The sequence below is a fragment of the Xyrauchen texanus genome, chromosome 31, assembly GCF_025860055.1.
Source record: "Xyrauchen texanus isolate HMW12.3.18 chromosome 31, RBS_HiC_50CHRs, whole genome shotgun sequence".
NCBI classification, from domain to species: Eukaryota; Metazoa; Chordata; class Actinopteri; order Cypriniformes; family Catostomidae; genus Xyrauchen; species Xyrauchen texanus.
The window spans coordinates 35,870,341-35,890,348 of NC_068306.1; the positions used below are offsets into that span (position 1 = coordinate 35,870,341).

Here is a 20,008-nt window from a genome sequence, read left to right on the forward strand (position 1 = left end):
GTGGGATCAGCTAGACTGTAAGGTGCGTGAGAAGTGCTTGACAGGACAGTCACATCTATGGCAAGTGCTACAGTAGGTGTGGGGTGAAATGTCACCCGAATATCTGGACAAACTGACAGCTAGAATGCCAAGGATCTGTAAAGCTGTTATTGCTGCACTTAGAGTTTTTTTAATTTTTTTTATATTGAGAACCCTTTGATGTAGTTAAAGAAGTTCTTTTTTTTTTTTTTTCAATAGTAATTTTTCACATTATTAATGTCCTGACTATACTTTGTGATCAGTTGAATGCCACTTTGGTGAATAAAAGTACCAATTTCTTTCCATAAGAGCAAAATCTGTACATTATTCCAAACATATGGCGGCCAGTGTACATGAGAATCACGTTTGAATCATGTGATACATTAACATAGACTTTTCAAGAAGTGGAACGTGTATATGATGTCTTATCTTAATGTTACACTTGATAAGCTCCAGACGTGCACAATTAACAGAGACCGCAAACAGTCGAGACTGCACCCATCCGATCTGAAATTACAATGTGAGCCTTTATCCTTGTGGTTCTTGATAATCGGTCATAGATATCAACAAGTTGTAATGACAATTTCACAAGTTGCCTGGATCGCTGGTTTCTGTAGTTTTTACATTGCGTCTTGAGACTAGAAACAGAAAACAGGCAATTTGAATCATCATGGAACTGCCCAGTGGTTCGATATATTGTGTCTCTTAACTTGCTGCAGTGAATTCTGCAATTGCCACCTTCACAAAGGACACGTGTACCGCTGCCTTAGGATTCGTCCAATTCCGTCTCAGAAGGTAGCATAATGGTGCTGCCTACCTTTTGGAAAACCTTCATGTTGGAAGATGCCTTAAATGTTGTCTAGATAGGCAGCTCACTAGATTTTGGAACAGAACCCAAATGTAATGAAAGTACGGCCTTGACGAGTGTAGTGTCCTGTGCTGGTGTGTTTATACCTCAAGATCTTTCCCTTGACCTCTTTCACACCCTTAAAGAAAAACTGTCACAGGAAGACTAGCTTTCCCCCTTAACCTTTTAAAGTCTCTTATGAGGATCATGTTTATTGGTCGAGGCCGAGAAATCGTCTGATATTTGTAATTTATTTAATTATCGCCATCGGCCGATACATTTTCCACTTTGGCTGATTTGTTTCTTGAGGGCACTGAGAATTGCCTGCTTGCATGTAAATGACCAATCACGGTTCGTTTAGTTGTTATGAGCCATCATGTTTATAGACCGGTGTGCAACAGTGCCATTTAAACGGTCAGCATAACTGTTTTGTCTAATGAGAAAAATGCAAATGTCAATAAAGCTAATATCATATACCATCTGCAAATATGCACTTATCTTGTTTAAACAGATGTAATAAACAAACTTCACAATCTTTAAGCCAATCCAGCATCCTGTGGATCACTCATACATTTACCTCTAAAGCACGTATTCTAACAGCCTCTCATCAGTTTCCTGTAATTTTTATAATGATAAAAGGCAAATATCAATACAACTTCTATTATATACCGTCTGCAAATATGCAGATATCTCGTTTATAAATATGTAATTCATGAACCTCATGAAAATCCAGAGTTTTCTTCCTGTTGAGCGTTCATCTAATAGTGTGTATTCTATCAGCCAGAATCAAAAACTACAGGATCAAAAGTTCCTCTGATTCACAAATCATGATGGTCACTGCATAACAATCCAAGCAGACGATCCAGGCTGTGCGATGGATCCGCACGAGCGCATTAGTAAATGTCTTATTAACTATGCACTGTATGTACAATTGGTTTGATTCTGTATTGTAGGGTGCACAGGTTGGTTAGATCAGTTTTACTATCAGATATAATTAATAATAAAATTAATTAATGGAATTTAATTCGTTAAAATCTATCCTCGGGGCACCACTCTTTGACAAGAGAAAAATTATAGTAAGTGACTGATCAAGTCTCATAAAATTCTACCCTGCAGATTGAGTATTTTGATTGAGAATCAAAATAATCAAAAAGGGAAGACGTTAGTCAAATTATTGCCATACAAATCCAACAGTAATCTGGTTACAGTTGGCTTCTAACAACAACAATTTAACAATACTGAAGTAATACAGGAGTTCTTGACGTGGCAGAGGCTGGCTTCAACACAATATTCAAACAAACAAACCAGGAGTACTTATTATAATATAACAAGATTTATTATAATCAAACAGTAATGAACACATACAGACAAAACGGGTTCATACAATTTAACGGAGGATACACGCTGGTAACCGCGCGATTTTGAATCGTTAATTCAGATCACTCAATAAAATAACATTTCCCCAAAAATGATGATCTCATAAATCAACACAGCGATCGTAGTTAAACATACAAATGTTACAAAACATCAAACATTCAGCGATCAAATATATGATTTAGCTTTATAAGAGAAGTCACAGTTTCTAAACTAAATCTGCCCAGATATCAAGCCTTACTTGTGAAATCCTGTGTGATTTCAGCAGGGTTGTCCATTTGAATTCCTGTTTTGTTGAGCGGTCAGGAGAAAACGATCTGGAGTGGGTCCATTGTCTTGCGCCAGTCAGTGAGAAAACTCAGTATCTGTGTTGTTTCTCGGGTCCGGTGATCGAGAGAAATGCGGGAGGTAGTCAACGTTGAGAGAAAACTATTGAGAAGGGAAGCTGGTCGCCTTTTCCGTTTTCTAAATAAATTAATTGTCTCGCAGTGAAAATGAAATGAACTGGTTGTAATAAGTATACTACACGACTGGAACAAAGCCAAGTTAATCTTACTCTACCGTGGCCAAATGGTGAGGTTAGAAAAATGTGGTTGGTCTTTGTCCAGAAGGAGGGAAATTTGTGGAGTTGTAAGCAGCGAGGCTGTAACCAGAGAGAGCGAAATCAAATCTGAGCACTGGTTTTGTTATGATGACGACGTCATCGGTCATAGGCCGCTTTTGACCAATGGCGTTTGAGATTGAGTCCATGGGCGGGACTTCAGAACAAAGGTCCATGCTGTCTCTTCTGCCATTTTTAGTAGGGCCATGCCCTACAGTATCTTTGGAGAAAATGCGATTGCTAACGTGGACATGCCATCCATGGTTGCTGGACTACTGTGTGCACTGTTATTTCCCTCTTCCACAGTGTTTCTTCCATGTATTAACCTGCTAACTACCTTTTTAAAATACAATGTTATTTTTTTTTTAAATATCGGTCAATCACTTATTCCATTGTGCAACAGTTTGCCAAAACCTGACTAATAATATTTTGTTACACTTATCCACTAAAGTTTCACTGGATTTAGTAATTGGATGAGAGATTTATTCCCTCAGAATGCTGCTTAACCTGTAACTGAATGTGGCTTCATTGTGTCAGTTAATGGCTCTAGAATATCAGGCCAAGAGGTACTAGAGTAAAAAGCGGGTCGCTTTTGCTGGGAAAATCCAAAGGGTTTGACATTTATGCGCACTCCCGAGAGCCTTGCCTCAGTGCTTTTCTTCCGCTATTCAACAGCGACAACAAACTGCAACACTAGGTAACGTTATCTCAGAGATGGTATCCAGCAAACGTCCAGCTCCCAGCACAACACCGACTCCTATACAAACTCTGAGAAAGCCCAAAAAAACTGAATCCAGTCTGGCTAAGCTGGAACGTGATCGTGGTCGAGTGAAAACTAGAGTGAACAACGGCAGGGCATTTGATTCCTGGAGGGAACTCAGTTCGGTCTAGGGGAACAAAACTTTTTATTGGACAGGTAAGCTTACATAACTGCAAAGCTTGTGAAATATAGTGCCATAAGCATTGATCCGAGTCATTTTAGCTAACTTGATCTTGCCTGCTAATGCTGATAAATTGCAAGCTACTTTGCTTCGTAACTTTCAAATAATTTCAATGATCTTCTCTTTATACTAAAAGTCAGGTATACAGGATACATTTCAGCAAATACGCTGGTTTCTTGATCGTAGTACAACATATGAAATACAATAGTGCAACATAACAGTGCAGTGCAACAGTAAACTGTCTGGTATATTTCGGTAGTATGTAGCTGTGTGTGTGTATCAGTATGCTGTGTTAGCTGAGAAGTAATTTTAGTTTAGCCTCAAAGTTTGTAGTAAAACTATAATAACTGTGTAATTTTTAATTATGCTACCTCAACTGTCATGATGCCGGAGAATCACGTTCAGCCTCTTTGTATGTTACGTCATTGTATTGGTCTGCTCACTCGCTCGCGTCCCTATGGAGTGTGTGCGCGATCATGAGCAACAGGTAGCTGGCTGCAGTTCACTTAATGGCCACAGATGTCATTAACATCAAGAGTTTCTGTGTCTTACAGACTGCACCATTCTGCAGAATTGGTGTATCCCAAATCATAGTGTGTTGACAATAGTATGCCACATTATGCACGTTGTGTACTGTTGGTATGGAAGAGGAGGTTGTGACAGTTTAACTTTTGCAGTTGAAGTCGAAGTTTACCTTTTTTTTAAGGAATTTTATGATTTCTGTATTTAGCTAGATGCTAATGCTAACATGCAGATGCTCTTAGAACACAACAGAGTTGTCTGTGGTATCAAGCAGTGTGTAGTTTTAGCCTAGTTTTAGCCACATTTCTGCCCTACAATTGTGATTTTTATCATGTCCAACCTCAGCAGTCTTGGCCATCTAAAATGTTTGCAACAATTCAAAATTATATTATGTCATAATTTTGACATAATCTGTTGAATTGATATTCAGTTTATTGTTGAAAAAAATATATAGTTATTTATTTTAATGACCAAAATCATATTTAGCTGTGCCCCACACTGTTCCCACTACAGATGTTTGAAGTGACATTAAAACCTGATTTTAAGATCTCAAGAGGTTGTATAAATTGTAATGTAGCTTTTTTTGAAGAGGACAAAATCTTACAATCCACTATCTCTGTCTTTTATTGCAGCTGATTTTGGAGTTTCTGCAAAAAACACAAAAACTCTTCAAAGACGAGACTCTTTTATTGGAACGCCATATTGGTAAGTGATCATAGATTTGAAAACATGATATCCAGTCAACTGTTACTGTAGTGATTTAAAAAATAAATAAAATTGTTATATTATACTGAGACTGCTTTAACCTGTTGATACGCACCCCTCTTGCACAAACCATGAAAAGGTAAATTACATACCTTAACTTAAATGGTTGTATTTACTGGACCCTTTGGAGTATGGACACAGTTGTAGTGTCTTTTGGAAGAAGACACATTGGGCTTTATTTACCAATCTCTATGAATTTTTTTTTTTTTTTTTTTTTTTTTTTTTTACAAAATACTTATTCAGCAATCATGAATGACATTAAAAGTCATGGATATTCAGTGGTAAAAAAAAAAGTGTGGGAACCCTGGTTATTGGGCAAGTTCAATTGAGGATCCATTAGTTTCATATGTTTTTATAAAATTATGAAGTTGTGTGAAGCTCATCTAAAGCTGTAGAGGACATGTTATACCACATTGGAATGGCAATCATTCAACCAAAGTTTTGCTTTACAGGAGCTCATTAATATCAGCAGCGCTTTATTTACTTGTACTGACAATTCTCTGTTTCTTCATTAATTCGTTTAGTGGCTAGTCAGTGACTGGCCTGCAGTCCTTTACGACAGGTTTTCTTAAATGAAATATATTTAAAAGCCTTTATTATCTAACAGCCCTGCTGAAAAAAAAAAATATTGTTTTAAGATGGTTTAACTGGTCTCTTAGCCTGGCCAACTGGTTTAAGCTTATCTAGCTGGTGTCCAGCCTGGTTACACTTGTATTTAGCTATTTGGTAGGCTGGTCTCCCAACCTAACAAGTACAGTCAAGCCCTTTATAGCCAGCTTGGCCAGGCTGAGATTCCTATTGCATGTCCATTATGATACTCGTGTGAGCATCTGATGTACGTTATGTGATATGTTCCATGTGTTCAGGATGGCTCCTGAGGTTGTGATGTGTGAAACCATGAAAGATGCTCCATATGACTACAAAGCAGACATCTGGTCTCTGGGAATCACACTGATAGAGCTGGCTCAGATTGAGCCGCCCCACCATGAGCTAAACCCCATGAGGGTCCTGCTTAAAATTGCCAAGTCTGAGCCGCCCACCCTGGAGCAGCCCACAAAGTGGTAAGCCACAAAAGGGGATGGGGGGTTAAGGGAGTGACCGAAGATTGTCTCCAAAGATGGGCCTTTTGCCGAGCATAACTGTGACTTTCTTAGTTAGATATGCAGCTTTCAACATTTCTAGATTCAGACTATGAATAACCAATGAATAATGTTTTATGATAGTGTATCGCTGTAAGACACTAAGGGTTTTGTGTATTTTAGGTCAATGGAATTTAAGGATTTCCTGGAAAAGGCTTTGGAAAAAAACCCAGAGACGAGGCCGACTGCTGCTCAGCTTCTCGAAGTAAGGAATTTCACACATACTCATGTTAAACTTCCATAATTATTCTCCCCTAGAGGAGTCAATTTATTTAAACACAAGGCTCTTTCAGACAGTATGTGCAAATAACTGTGCATGAAGGAAACCTCTGATCCCCTCATCGTGGCAGTCACTTCCTGTCCCGCAGGTCGGAGGGAATTATTGTAATTTGTATTCTTGTTGTAGAATATATGTCTACAATCATCCCATCCAAGTCAGAAAATAAAACTGAACAGCTGAGGAGTTCAGAAACTTTCACAATCATTGTTTACTTCCAAAAAGATCATTCTGATTAATACTGGGATATTGTCATAGTCCGATTATGTATTTCTCATTTAAATGTTAACTGGACTGACATAACCAGATTAAGCCAATATTCTTGTTCTTAGAAATCCCAATTAACTCCCAAAATATTTTTTTTATTGATATTGGAATTTGGTCATATTCTGATTATGAATTGATCATTTGAACGTTAACCCGATTGACATCCAGATTAAGCCAATATTCTGGTTTTCTAGAAATCTAAAGGAGACAGTTGTCATACTTCTGTATTAATCTGAATTCTGTGTCATGTAAATGCCTCACACCTTGTCTATACTGTCCCGTCAAATGGAAATTGCTCCCATTATAATCATTGGTACTGTCTACACTTAACGCAACATCTGTCGCATTGCATTATGATGCACCTTAAATTGATAGAAAACCCGTCTTATTTTTGAAGAGCTACAGAGCAACTCCAGCTACTTATTAACCTTTCCATCTGAAATAAAATTAATTTACTTGACATTTTTTTATTTGCCATGATTTTTGTTCATTATATATTTAAATAACTTCTGTCTTTGTTACATCAAAGATAGATCATGATTTGATCAATTTATTTAAATCAGCTTGTTTCTAACCAAATGTATACACATAAGCCCAAAAAACTAGGGCTGTCAGTCAGTTAAAATGATCAATGAAATGAATTCCAATATATGCCGATTAAATCACAGAATTATCCACAATTCATTAATTATATCAAAGTTTGCAGAGAAAGGCAATTAAATAAATTCAGTTCAAATAAAATACAAATAATTCAATATATTACAATTAAATAATTATACATAAGTATATTTAAATAATTATAAACATACATATAATGAATACAATAATACAATTCTGGTTATACATGATATTATTGTGGCACACGAGGTAAACTCTTACTAAGGGATTAATAAGGGCTTTTCTATGTATGCGTGTATCAGAAAGAGGCTTTTGGAGCATCCCACTTTGGTTGTGTGTTGCATTATAAACGGAGCAGTTTTAGGATGCTGTGTCCAGTTAAACATGGTTTGAAACTTAGAAAAAAACATGTCTGGAGATCCCTGCATTTGGAGTTGCGCTCTGTTCAGCTGTGCTTAATTCCAAGAACACGTCTTCATCTTGTGCTGTCTGCTATCCATGTGTAGTTTGTTCCCTGTTGACCGAGACTCATAAAAACTGGAAAGTGGTAATTGAAGCTTATTTTTAAAATTAATCGCAGTAAATTAAAGCATTGAATCGACAACCCTAATAATAACATAATAATAATAATAATAATAATAATAATTCTATAATAAGTCAGTTTCTATACCAGTGGATTTCCATTTAAAACAAAGTTTGCAGCATAGCATATATTTATGCTAGGATGTTTTTTCTCCTGAACTCAATGCAGCAACAAATATGTGGAATATTCCTCGCATTCAGTCACCAAAAAGAAAATATGAGGAAAAAAATCACAACTTTCTCTGCAGACTATCTTGTTTATGATGCTGCGAGAGATACGAATGGTGCCATTTGTGGCATATAGGCAAGAGAAAAACAGCTTAATAATTTCACAGTCATAGAAACAAAAATGTATTGCACTATCACAATAATACATCGCCAGTAAGAACTATTTATGACCCATATACTCTTTCAATTCGCTCGCCATTGTCTTTGTGGCAAAGACAATTTTGCATCCTGAGTGTTAGGCCAGGAGCCAACTTCATGACATCTGCAGAGCTGCTTCAGCTAATGGATCTTCAGCTCATGTTTATTTCTGATACCACTTTGCCTTCTGTTTCATATTACTGATTGTAACGGTCTGCCACACACAAACAAAGAGACAGATGGTTTATGGGCTGAAGGTGACCGGTATTATTATAGTTTTTTTATTCAGACACATTTTTTTGCCTCAATTTGACATGGGGGTTTAAAAATGGAAATTAGGCATGGCAACTGATTGATATTTGCTTACTAAAAATAAAAAGTAATGTTTTATTTATTTATATTTTCAGATTTAGCACTGAAATTAAATTTGAAACTTTAAACAAGATTTTTAATTGAAAAAAATAAATAAATAAAACTTGAGACTTGTAAATGAAAATAGAGCACTTACACCAGCGTTTCAATTTGTTTAGAATAAAAATACTGAAGTTTTAATTTTACTCAATAGAGTCTTTACCCTACAATTCATTATTACTTTGTGTTTAGGTGCATGCATCTATAAACTGCTACGGCAACTTCAGGATTGTTTTTCTCGCCACTTTTCTACATCTGAAAAGTCTAAAAGTGAACTGTCACAAATGTATCCACTTTTGCTGTGCTTGTACATTTCAAGCATCCAGACACCTTTAGAATTGGTGTATCCTAAATCATAGCCAGTTGAAAACAGGATGCCAATCTGGAATTATATGTAGGGCAGAAAGTATATGAAATGGGGTGTTTGTCTTTCTTTTTTGGCTGTACAGTAGTGTTCTCTTCACTGCCAGGGTGAGTTGCGGTCATATACGAGGGTAATTGATATTGCTGGCCGTGTGTTTTTAATGCTTGACTCCCCTTCACATGCACTCAGCAGCTGCGACACTTAAACAAGGTGCAACTCAGCTGAATAAAACATGAGATCAGCGTTTCTCTCCAATACACCAGTGGTTTCACAGACTTCAATTTACCTGTGCACCTATGAACCATCATCTAACTCCGCTATTGTCATAATGAAACCACAGGCTCACTGTGAAAGGGCAATGTTTCATTTTGCTGAATGCTTGTGTATTTCATGTGAGATGATGTGACAAGTCCCACAACAATCTGAAAGGTCAAGGATTATGCTATATTTTGTTCTAATGTTTGTTCTATTCAATGGTTTGTTTGCGTATCCTTTGGCTCTAACATTTAGTTTATTCCATTATATGTTCTATTGTTAGTTCAATTGTTAGTTTGTTTTTTCTATTGCATCTTTGCTCTGCTGATTGTTTGTTTGTTTGTTCATTCTAACGTCAGTTCTATCATTTGTTTGTTCGTTCTAATGTTTGTTATATCATTCTGTCTATCATTCTTTCTTCATTATCGCTCTGTCTATTGAGTTTGTACTCTTATGATTGTTAAATGGAAACAGAATAATCTTTGTACATGTGGTCTTCATTTCAGCACTCCTTTGTGAGCTCTGTGAAGACGAACCGGCCGCTGAGAGAGCTGGTAGCTGAAGCTAAAGCAGAAGTGATGGAGGAGATCGATGACAATCATGAAGCAGAAGATGATGAGCCAGCTGACCTCTCATCTGTACAGGTCTGGCATGTTTCACTTTCAGTGCACACTCAAATTTCTATGAGTTTACTTTATAAATTATGCTCATGGAAAAGTGCTCAGGGTGCAAAGAGAGATTCTTTTGTTGTAGCTCTTTGACGAACTTTAATTGACACTGACCCAAATGTTTACTTTGTTTTTCCATGTGAGCTTATTGGGGAAAGGTAACAGCACAAGTACACAGAGCAATAGAGCACAACAGTGCCTGCCCACTTTTGGCTTTGGTTCAGAAGTATTTTTCTCATTGATTTTCTCCATAGGGATTTCAAAGAATTCTTCAATAAAATATTTGAACCAAACCAATCAGCTCCAAGGTGAATCACAATATAACAAACTTGAATTTGAAGCAAAAGGTATAGGAAAATCGGGGAAAAAAGGTCTAAGACTTCGTACTTAACGTCTTAAATGAGGAAATAAAGTACAATCCCATGAATATTGTTCATTTAAAAAAAATATCGCTCTTGGACTTAGAATATCGTTGCAGTATTATTGTGAGAGTTAACATATCACAATACTTTGAAAAGAGCATTTTCCCCATACTGTTTTCTCAGTATACACTTCTCAAGGGCTGTAGGTGCCACTACTCGTAGTTGTGCCCGAAACAACACAATCTGATTTGAATACCTTCAAACATAATTTGACTGTACCAGAATGTGTCCACACCCAACTTTAACATTAGTGACTTAAAGTGCTATTCTAGGCCCTGCAAGTACTGTATTCCAGAGTAACAGTGTTGACATGGCACAGCGGTATGAACGTTCAAAAATAGCACTTGAAAAATGTCCTCTTCCGTGGCCTTCAACCACATAAATAATGAAACAAAAGACATGACATTCACACTTCTTTAGAATTAATAAAAGCACTGGACTTTCCTGTTGCACAGAAAAAGGGGTTATACAAATCTTGATAGGAAGAATTTCACAAGAGATGTACTTGATTATACAGCATATGCCCTGCCTCACTGTTACTATTATTCTTACTTGCTGATTTGAAGTTATTTGATCATAATATTGACCAACAATTTTTTGGAGATTTCGGTCTTTCTCCATTCAAGTAGATGGTAGCAGTACTTGTATGCTGCTTGGATCTATAGAAAATAACTACCCGGGAGCGTTCCCAAGATGTCCGCCAAGTAGACTGAGTTGATGTCCCTTTAAAGCAAGACAAGTCAGTTCCTTGGCAGCCATTTTTGTAACACTCCCGGGCAGGCTGAGATGCTATTTCTATGGATACAGCTAATGTGCATGCTTGTTCTCTAGTTGATTGACAGGCAATGTCTGTATCTAAAAGGAGATTAGCTCATTTACCTATAAGGCAGGACTTCCTTTTCTTTAACCGTTGGCCTTTGGGCATTCCAATTTCTCCCATTTATTTGAACACCAGTGGTCTGTCTCTGCTAAACTGTCTCTGAGTTGCCTTGAAAGAGACTTTGACCTCAGCATTCCGCATAGCAACACCCAAGCAATCAAGTACTACCATACTAAACAGCACTCAGAGTACCTAATCAACTATATATCAATGCCCTAGTAACCACCCAGAACCCAAGAGACTGCATAGAAACACTCTAGCAACTATCCAGAACATCCTAGTAACCACATGGCAAAAAGCAAAAAATCACTCAAAGCCTTACCAAAAGCACACTAATGCCCTAGCAACCAACTAGAACACACACCACTCACATTTTCTTTAGAAAAATCTGTTGTTATTATTATTATTATAATTATTCAGTTTTCAATGGACCTTATGGTTAAGAATTCTAGATTAAAGTCATAAGTAAGAGAAAATAGAATTGGACATATAGAGAGACAATAAAACAGATTGAACCATGGGGTGATCCTGAACTAAAAGAAAGAAAAGAAAATGAAACCGTAATTTGCAACACATGAGTGCTAAATTTGGCTGTAGTTCATGCGTTTTCACTAGTCTCTGACCTGTTGTCATGTCTTCATTAATAGCTGGTCATCATTTCAACACATTTCCTTTATCAGTTTTATTGTGGCCACTGAAAGGACTTTCCTGCTCAAAACCAGCTGAGTAATTGTTAGTGTACTCTGACCAAGTTTAATAAACCTGTGACCTGCTATTAAATAGGGATGATTTTAAATGGTTTTGAAGAAGTTCTCATATATGTTGGACATTTGTTGACTTGTCAAAACCTTCTCTTTATCTTAACCTGTTTCAAGGCCCCAGGCAAAGACCTGTCTGAACCCAGTGAGACCAGTTTAGTAGGGGACCATCTGCATGACAAACGCCTGACCAAAACGTTAATGGAGGTTGAGGAGAAGCCCAGGAACCCAGTGATTGCAGAGACCCCGGTCGAAGAGCTGGACGGCCTCAGCGACAAGTTACCTGGGGAAGATCATGACAAACCAGAGAGCGAGACATCAGGCAAGACCTCCTGCTCTGACTCCGGGATCGAGGATGGGAAGAGCACACCCACCTCAGAGGAGGACTCCAAAGCAATCAAGAGCTCAGTACCAGAGTTATCTTTACCACTGAGAACAGCAGAACCTTCAGAGACATCTGAGTCTTCTTCAGATACTACGGAGCATCCATTGGTGAAGTCAGAGAAGCCTGAGGAACCGGAGACAGAAGAGTGCCCAGAAGGAGTTCCAGACTGGTCTTTGTCCACCAAACAACCATACGAGGTGCTCAACAGAACTGCATCCAAGGAGCTGCAAAACCTTTTGTCTGGAGTGAGCGACAGGTCATCTTTGGTTGGGGAGGATGTGGAGAGTCTGGTTCCTTACTCAAATGGCAGGTTATCAAAGCGATACTCTTACGAGGACAGCGAAAACATGGACATGAGCCTGAATATGTCTGGAGACATGTCGGTCAACCAGGACACTGGCACCATCTCTGTCCGGGTACGTCTATGTTTTTCTCTGTGTGTTTTGTACATAATGTTTCAGAGATCCTTCTAATTTGACTATAGTTCCAAAATCTAGGACGAGTCAAAAAACATAAACTTATAAAGAAATAAGAGCTATCAATCCATAAATTTAGAATAAAATTAGTTACATGAGATGCTAATTAATAAAGTAATCACCATTACATTATTTTAAATTTATTCATTTAGCAGATTAATAATTTTATCCAAAATTACTTACAAATGATTAATACAACAGAAGTGATTCAAACTTATGAGGCAGTAATAAGAGAAGTGCTGTAATACAAAGTTGTGAATTGCTTAGAACAGCACAAGTAGAGAGGAAGGTGAGATGCATGCAGGTAAAAAAATTAATTGAGAATTTTTTTTTTTTTTAAAGAAGAAAATAGACTATTGCATAAGTAGGATTTGGTCAAGTTCTCGTGAAAGAGATTCATCTTAAGATGTTTCTTGAAGGTGGCTAGAGAATTGGCTGGTCTGGTGGAGTTTGGTAAGTTATTCCACCAGCAAGGAACAGCTGAAGTGAAAGTCTGTGAAAGTGATTGTGCCTCTTTAAACTTGAAGTAGCTAAAGTAGATGGGGGTAGGGAACCAGTGGTTGTTTTGTAAGCGAGTATCAATACCTTGAACTTCATGCGAGCATCCATTGGCAACCGGTGCAGTTCGATGAGGCGTGATGTGTGCTCTCCTGGGTTAATTGAAGACCAATCATGCCATAATTACAAATGTATAACCACGTGGACTCTCTTCCTAATGCGCAATGGATGAAATACAGTTCTGCAATGATTTAAAGGACAACAAGTGACAGAGATAGCAAATTTCACAAATAGGGTACAAATTGGTCCAGTAACTTTTTACAGGCACAAATCCCATGCTGTCCTACGAAGCAAAATGCCAACACTGAAACTGTAAAAATGGCTTTCAAAGTTCTTTTCGGTTTTATTATGGATTTTGCAGTTATTACAGTTTTCACACTCTTTTAGTAAATGGTGATAGAATTAACATTTTTGGGTGAAATGTTTTTTGTGATGTAAAAGAATGAGACAAAGATAAATCATGTCAGAACTTTTTCCACTTTTAATGTGACCTATAATGTGAACAATTCAATTGAAAAACAAACTGAAATCTTTGTGGGGGAAAATTAAAATTAAAAACCTTAAAATAACCTGGTTGCATAAGTGTGCACACCCTATGCTCAGAATTAACCAATCACATTCAAACTCATGTTAAATAGAAGTCATTACACACCTGCCATCATTTAAAGTCACTCTGATTAATCACAAATAATGTTCAGCTGTTCTAGTAGGATTTTCTTGACATTTTCTTAGTTGCATCTCAGAGCAAAAGCTATGGTCCACAGTGAGCATCCAAAGCATCAGAGGGATCTCATTGTTGAAAGATATCAGTCAGGAGATTTCCAAAGCATTAGATATACCATGGAACACAGTTTAGACAGTCATCATCAAGTGGAGAAAATATGGCACAACAGAGACATTACCTAGAACTGGACGTCCCTCCAAAATTTATGAAAAGACGAGAAGAAAACTGGTCAGGGAGGCTTCCAAGAGGCCTACAGCAACATTAAATGAACTGCAGGAATTTCCGGCAAATACTGGCTGTGTGCTACCCATGACTACAATCTCCCGTATTCTTCATATGAATGGGCTATGGGGTAGGGTGGCAAGACGGAAGCCTGTTCTTACAAAGAAAAACATCCAAGCCCAGCTCAAGTTTGCAAAAACAAACATTAATTCTCCCAAAAGCACGTGGGAAAATGTGTTATGGTCTGATGAAACCAAGGTTGAACTTTTTGGCCATAATTCCAAAAGGTATATTTGGCACAAAACAACACTGCACATCACCCAAAGAACACCATACCCACAGTGAACCATGGTGGTGGCTAGTGTTGTCACAGTACCAAAATTTCAGTAGTCTGTACCAATACCAGTGAAATTTCACGGTACTCAATACCATTTTCGGTACAAAGCCTTACACAAATACAGGTTACTAAACAAAGCCTAACACAAATACAGGTTACTAAACAACACTCTTTTATTAACAAAGTCTACAAAACATTAGCAGCAGAACTAAGAACAGAAATATGCCATTGAGCAACACTTTAATTTAAATATATTATTTTTTAATTATAACAAAACTGAACAATGTATGCTTAAAGTATTTTTGAACACTTATATAAGATTTGCTTCAACTTTTGCAACTTTTAATTTAAATGTTTACCAAGTACTAAAAAGCAAAACTTAAATAAACAAGCATACAATAGAATTAATAAGAAACAATTTCCAAACTAATGTGCAAAGTGCTCTCGTATTAATAAAGCTGCATATTGGCATTTTTCTTCATAAGAAATGCATACGGACATATATATACAAATTTTTGTTTGAGTACCGACTTGGTACCAGAGTACCGGTATTTTTGACAATGCTGTATTTGTGGCAGCATCATGCTTTGGGGCTGTTTTTCTTCAGCTGGAACCGGGGCCTTAGTCAGGGTAGAGGAAATTATGAACAGTTCCAAATACTAGGCAATTTTGGCACAAAACCTTCAGGCGTCCATTAGAAAGCTGAAGGTGAAGAGGAAGTTAATCTTTCAGCACGACAAAGACCCAAAGCACACATCCAAATCCACAAAAGCATGGCTTCACCAGAAGAAGATTAACGTTTTGGAATTGCCCAGCCAGAGCTCAGACCTGAATCCAATTGAACATCTGTGGGGTGATCTGAAGAGGGCTGTGCACAGGAGATGTCCTCGCAATCTGACAGTTTTGGAGTGCTTTTGCAAAGAAGAGTGGGCAAATATTGCCACGTCAAGATGTGCCATGCTAATAGACTCCTACCCAAAAAGACTGAGTGCTGTAATAAAATCAAAAGGTGCTTCAACAAAGTATTAGTTTAAGGGTGTTCACACTTATGCAACCAGGTTATTGTGAGTTATTTATTTATTTGTTTTCCCCTCAAAGATTACAGTTTGTTTTTCAATTGAATTGTTATAGGTCACATTAAAGGTGGAAAAAGTTCTGACATGACTTTTACATCACAAGAACCTGGCATTTTAACAGGGGTGTGTAGAATTTTTATATCCACTGTATATACAGTGTGTGTGTGTATATATGTATATGTGTGCATTCAGAAAATATCCAGACCCCTTCATTTTTTTACATTTTGTTATGTTGCAGCCTTATGCTAAAATGCTATAATTGTATATTATTTTCACATCAATCTACAGATTTTTTTATAACTTTGCAAATTTATTAAAAAGAAAAAACTGAAATATCACATTGATGTATGTATCCGGACCCTTTGCTATGACACTTGAAATTTAGCTCAGGTGCATCGCATTTCTCTGGATTATCCTTGAGATGTTACTACACTTTAATTTGAGCCCACATGTGGCAAATACAATTTGTTGGAGATGATTTGAAAAGGTATACACATGTCTATATATGCAAGGTCTCACAGCTGAAAATGCATATCAGAGCCAAAAACTAAGCCATGAGGTCAAACTGCCTGCTGAGCTCAGAGACACTGTGTTGAGGCACGGATCTGGAGAAGGCTAAAAATCTTTTTTGCCTGCATTAAAGGTTTCTAAGAGCCTCCATAATTGCTAAATGGAAGAGGTTTGGAAAAACCAGGTCTCTTCCTAGCGCTGGCCACCTGGCGAAACTGAGCAATCGGAGAGGAGTGCCTTGGTAAGAGAGGTGACCAAGAACCCAATGGTCACTCTGGTTGAGCTCCAGAGATCATGTGTGAAGATGGGAGAAACATGCAGAAGGACAACCATCACTGCAACACTCTTTATGCTTTATGGCAGAGTGGCCAGATGGAAGCCTCTCCTCAGTGCAAGACATGCAAAAAAGTACAAAGGACTCTCAGACTCTGATGAAATGAAGATTGAACGGTTTGGCCTCAATCCCAAGCATCATGTATGGAGGAAACCAGGCACCGCTCATTACCTGCGCTATACCATCCCAACGGTGAAGCATGGTGGTGGTAGCATCATGCTGTGGGGGTGTTGTTCAGCAGCAGTGACTGGAGGACAGGTCAGCGTTGAAGGAAAGCTGAACGCAGTAAAATACAGAGATATCTTCAATGAAAACCTGGTCCAGAGCGCTCTGACTGGGCCAAAGGTTCACCTTCCAACAGGACAATGACCCTAAAGCACACAGCCAAGACAATGCATTGTCGTGATTTTTTTTTTTTTTTGGTTTCAATGATTTCATGGTTTTTACAATTTGAGAGACGATTCAAATAATTTTTTGTTGTAATAGAGCTTAAACTTGTATTGAACCCAGAGAGTTTCTTTAATTGAAGTCATTCACTAGCATCTTTTATATTTCAAGCAGCTTGTCTGTGAAAAGCATGTCAGATTTTTCATCCATTACCAGCAAACGCTCTTTGTTTCTGGTTCATTAAGCATTGTGCTTCAGTCTCTGTGATGATTGTCGGGTCAGCCATCACTGGCATCCTGTTCATTGTTTTGAGCGCCAGAAAACATTCTAATTTCTAATGTCAGCATTTTTTTCTCATTGGTATTCAGCAGTTGAACTCTTTGCTGTCCTTCAGTTCTTATACTGTAGGGTCAAAATGATTAGAAGACTTTTATTTTTTTCAAAAGTTTGTGCACAAGTATCGAAAATTGTTGCTATATCACAGGATGCACAGACAGCATTCAGTGCCTCATAACAGTAGAGAACTGACACATACCACACTCAAAACATAATATTTGTATTTATATGACTTCAATTTTAATAAATTATAATCTGAGAGCAGTATTTATTGAGGAAGGGTAAATATCACTTGAACGGCCAAATTTACTAGTAGTGGGGATTTTGATTCATTCCAGTAACTTTTCTCCTTTTATATACTTAATATAACTTAAAAATGAAACACCCTCATTTATATAAATGTGTTGAAAACATAATGACAAACATCAGCATTTAACGGTTACTCCCCAACCCTGCACAGATGATACGACACAAACTCTTTTTAGGGAGGAGGTGAATGTTTACTTAGCTGTGTCAAACACAGAGAGGTTTCAATGCTAAAGTGATGAATTTATATGAAGAGATCCAAATGATGTCGATTAGCAGTGATGTTTGCCATCTTGACTGCATCTGATTGGATGAACTAGAGAGCTTCATTTGTACATGTGCCATCTTTATTAGACAAATGACTTTTTACAAGTTATGCATTAGGTATTCCAAAAGAATTTCAAAAGTTATTCTGAACTCATGTTCTGCTGTCATTTAATGTGAATATTTGAATGTCACGAAGACATGTCCAGAACACATTTCAAAAAAAGTATTTTTGTCATAATTTTATGACAAAATTAAACATTTAATTATAGTGCTTCTAAAAAACAATAGGCATTATTTTATTTTATTTATTTATTTATTTGCATTCTGACATTATTTTCAAGGCAACTAAATTCTCATTACCGTAATGCTTTATCATACTGCATAACCAAATTATTTACTTTAGAATTATAATTGTATTTATTTATTATAAATGGAGATTCTCATTAGATTGTTATTACTATCTGCAATACAAAAACAAAAATCACCATACATACTATCATTATTTATTTCTTTATTATTCATTTAAATAATTTTGTAAATATATTTGTATCTTTTTTTAGGGGGGTTGTATATTGTACACACACACACACACACACACACACACACACACACACACACTCATATATATATATTATTATAGCATACAGTATACAATATATAGAGTAAGATCTCAACACCTTTATTTAATGGCTGTACTTCTCTTAATCTTGATATTTCATCTGAATTTCAACCTTTTTGAGATTTATTGCATTTGAACAATTATAAAAAATTGTCAATGGACAAGTGTGATCTGTGACATTCTGTTATGTTGGATGTTAAAAGTTTCATGATTATTAGTTTATGAAGGGTTTGTGGACACATTAAAGTATTTTTAGATTTTTGGAGTAAAACATTGTTTTTATTTTGAAGTGACAAAGTAGACCAACACATGTCAAGTTTTTATTTTTGTGGGTGGGTGATTCACATGAAAACCTGTGAAGAAACTGTGCTGCTCATTTTTAACCCCATATTAATACCAAGAAAATATGAAATTATATTTTCCATAAAGAAAATTTTGCCTGCATTTAGGAATATCAAGATTTGTCATATATCAGATAAATACATTTGGATATATCAAATAAAAAACAAAAAACAGGAAATTCTCTTCTGCAGCATTTGTTGCTGCAACATTTTAAATATCTGGGACATTTTGTCCACTCTTTTGTGCTATTTTAGCCCCGAGCTATGGTTAATTTGTGTCCCAGTCCTCACCCATCAGTCTCTTTTCTTTATTTCTCTTATTACTCTTTCTTTCCCACCAGGACTCCAAGAAGACGCTCAAACGCACCCGTAAATTCTGGGTTGACGATACAGAGGTGTGTGTCACCACCACCAAAGTCATCAGTGACGATGAGACGAAAGACGAGGAGATGAGGTTCCTCAGGCAGGTTTACACCATCACTTCTCTATTCTCCCTTAAATCAAGCTCTTCAGTGAGAAAACCGCAGCAGCTTTTCCACTTGTTCTTGTATTTCGGCTGACTAAACGGACATTTTTAGGCCTCAGGTCCTTCCGAATGGGACAAAAATTCACAAGGGAATCTTTGTGTACTGCCAGAGTAAATGGGTTGTTTTTAGTCTGTTTAAGATCTCCTTTAAACTGATCAATCCATCATTTGAAATATCATGAACCGTTCTGTTTTCAGGCTGATCTGTTCTGTTGAAACCACTCTGCTCTTTCACCATTACATACAAATATTGTACAAAACATCTCCACTTCTGCCATCTAGTGGTGTGATAGTGACTACAATCACAGACCCAGATATTTAGGGGTCAATGTCTTAATGCAAATCCTAATGGTCCTAAAATAGGCTTCAATTTCTTGATACAACATGTAGTCTTATTTTTCTCTTTTGATTTTGGGGTGAACTATAGCCAGGCCATGTTCTTGGCAGTCTTTGTGACATTCAATCCCATGTAAAAACTGTGTGTAATTTCATTAGTGGTGTTTAAAAGGCAAGCCAAATTTAAAGTTAG

General features: G+C 37.1%; 1 protein-coding gene across 1 annotated transcript in view; it reads left to right on the plus strand.

Moving 5' to 3' along the window:
* LOC127625381 (serine/threonine-protein kinase 10-like) overlaps positions 1-20,008 on the plus strand; it is a 62,943-nt gene that overhangs the window by 31,587 nt on the left and 11,348 nt on the right. The window contains exons 5-10 of the mRNA XM_052100642.1: positions 4,936-5,008; positions 5,935-6,129; positions 6,331-6,412; positions 9,854-9,991; positions 12,193-12,876; positions 19,295-19,416. Coding sequence (XP_051956602.1) covers positions 4,936-5,008; positions 5,935-6,129; positions 6,331-6,412; positions 9,854-9,991; positions 12,193-12,876; positions 19,295-19,416 — 1,294 coding nt within the window. The remainder of the gene's footprint in view (positions 1-4,935; positions 5,009-5,934; positions 6,130-6,330; positions 6,413-9,853; positions 9,992-12,192; positions 12,877-19,294; positions 19,417-20,008) is intronic.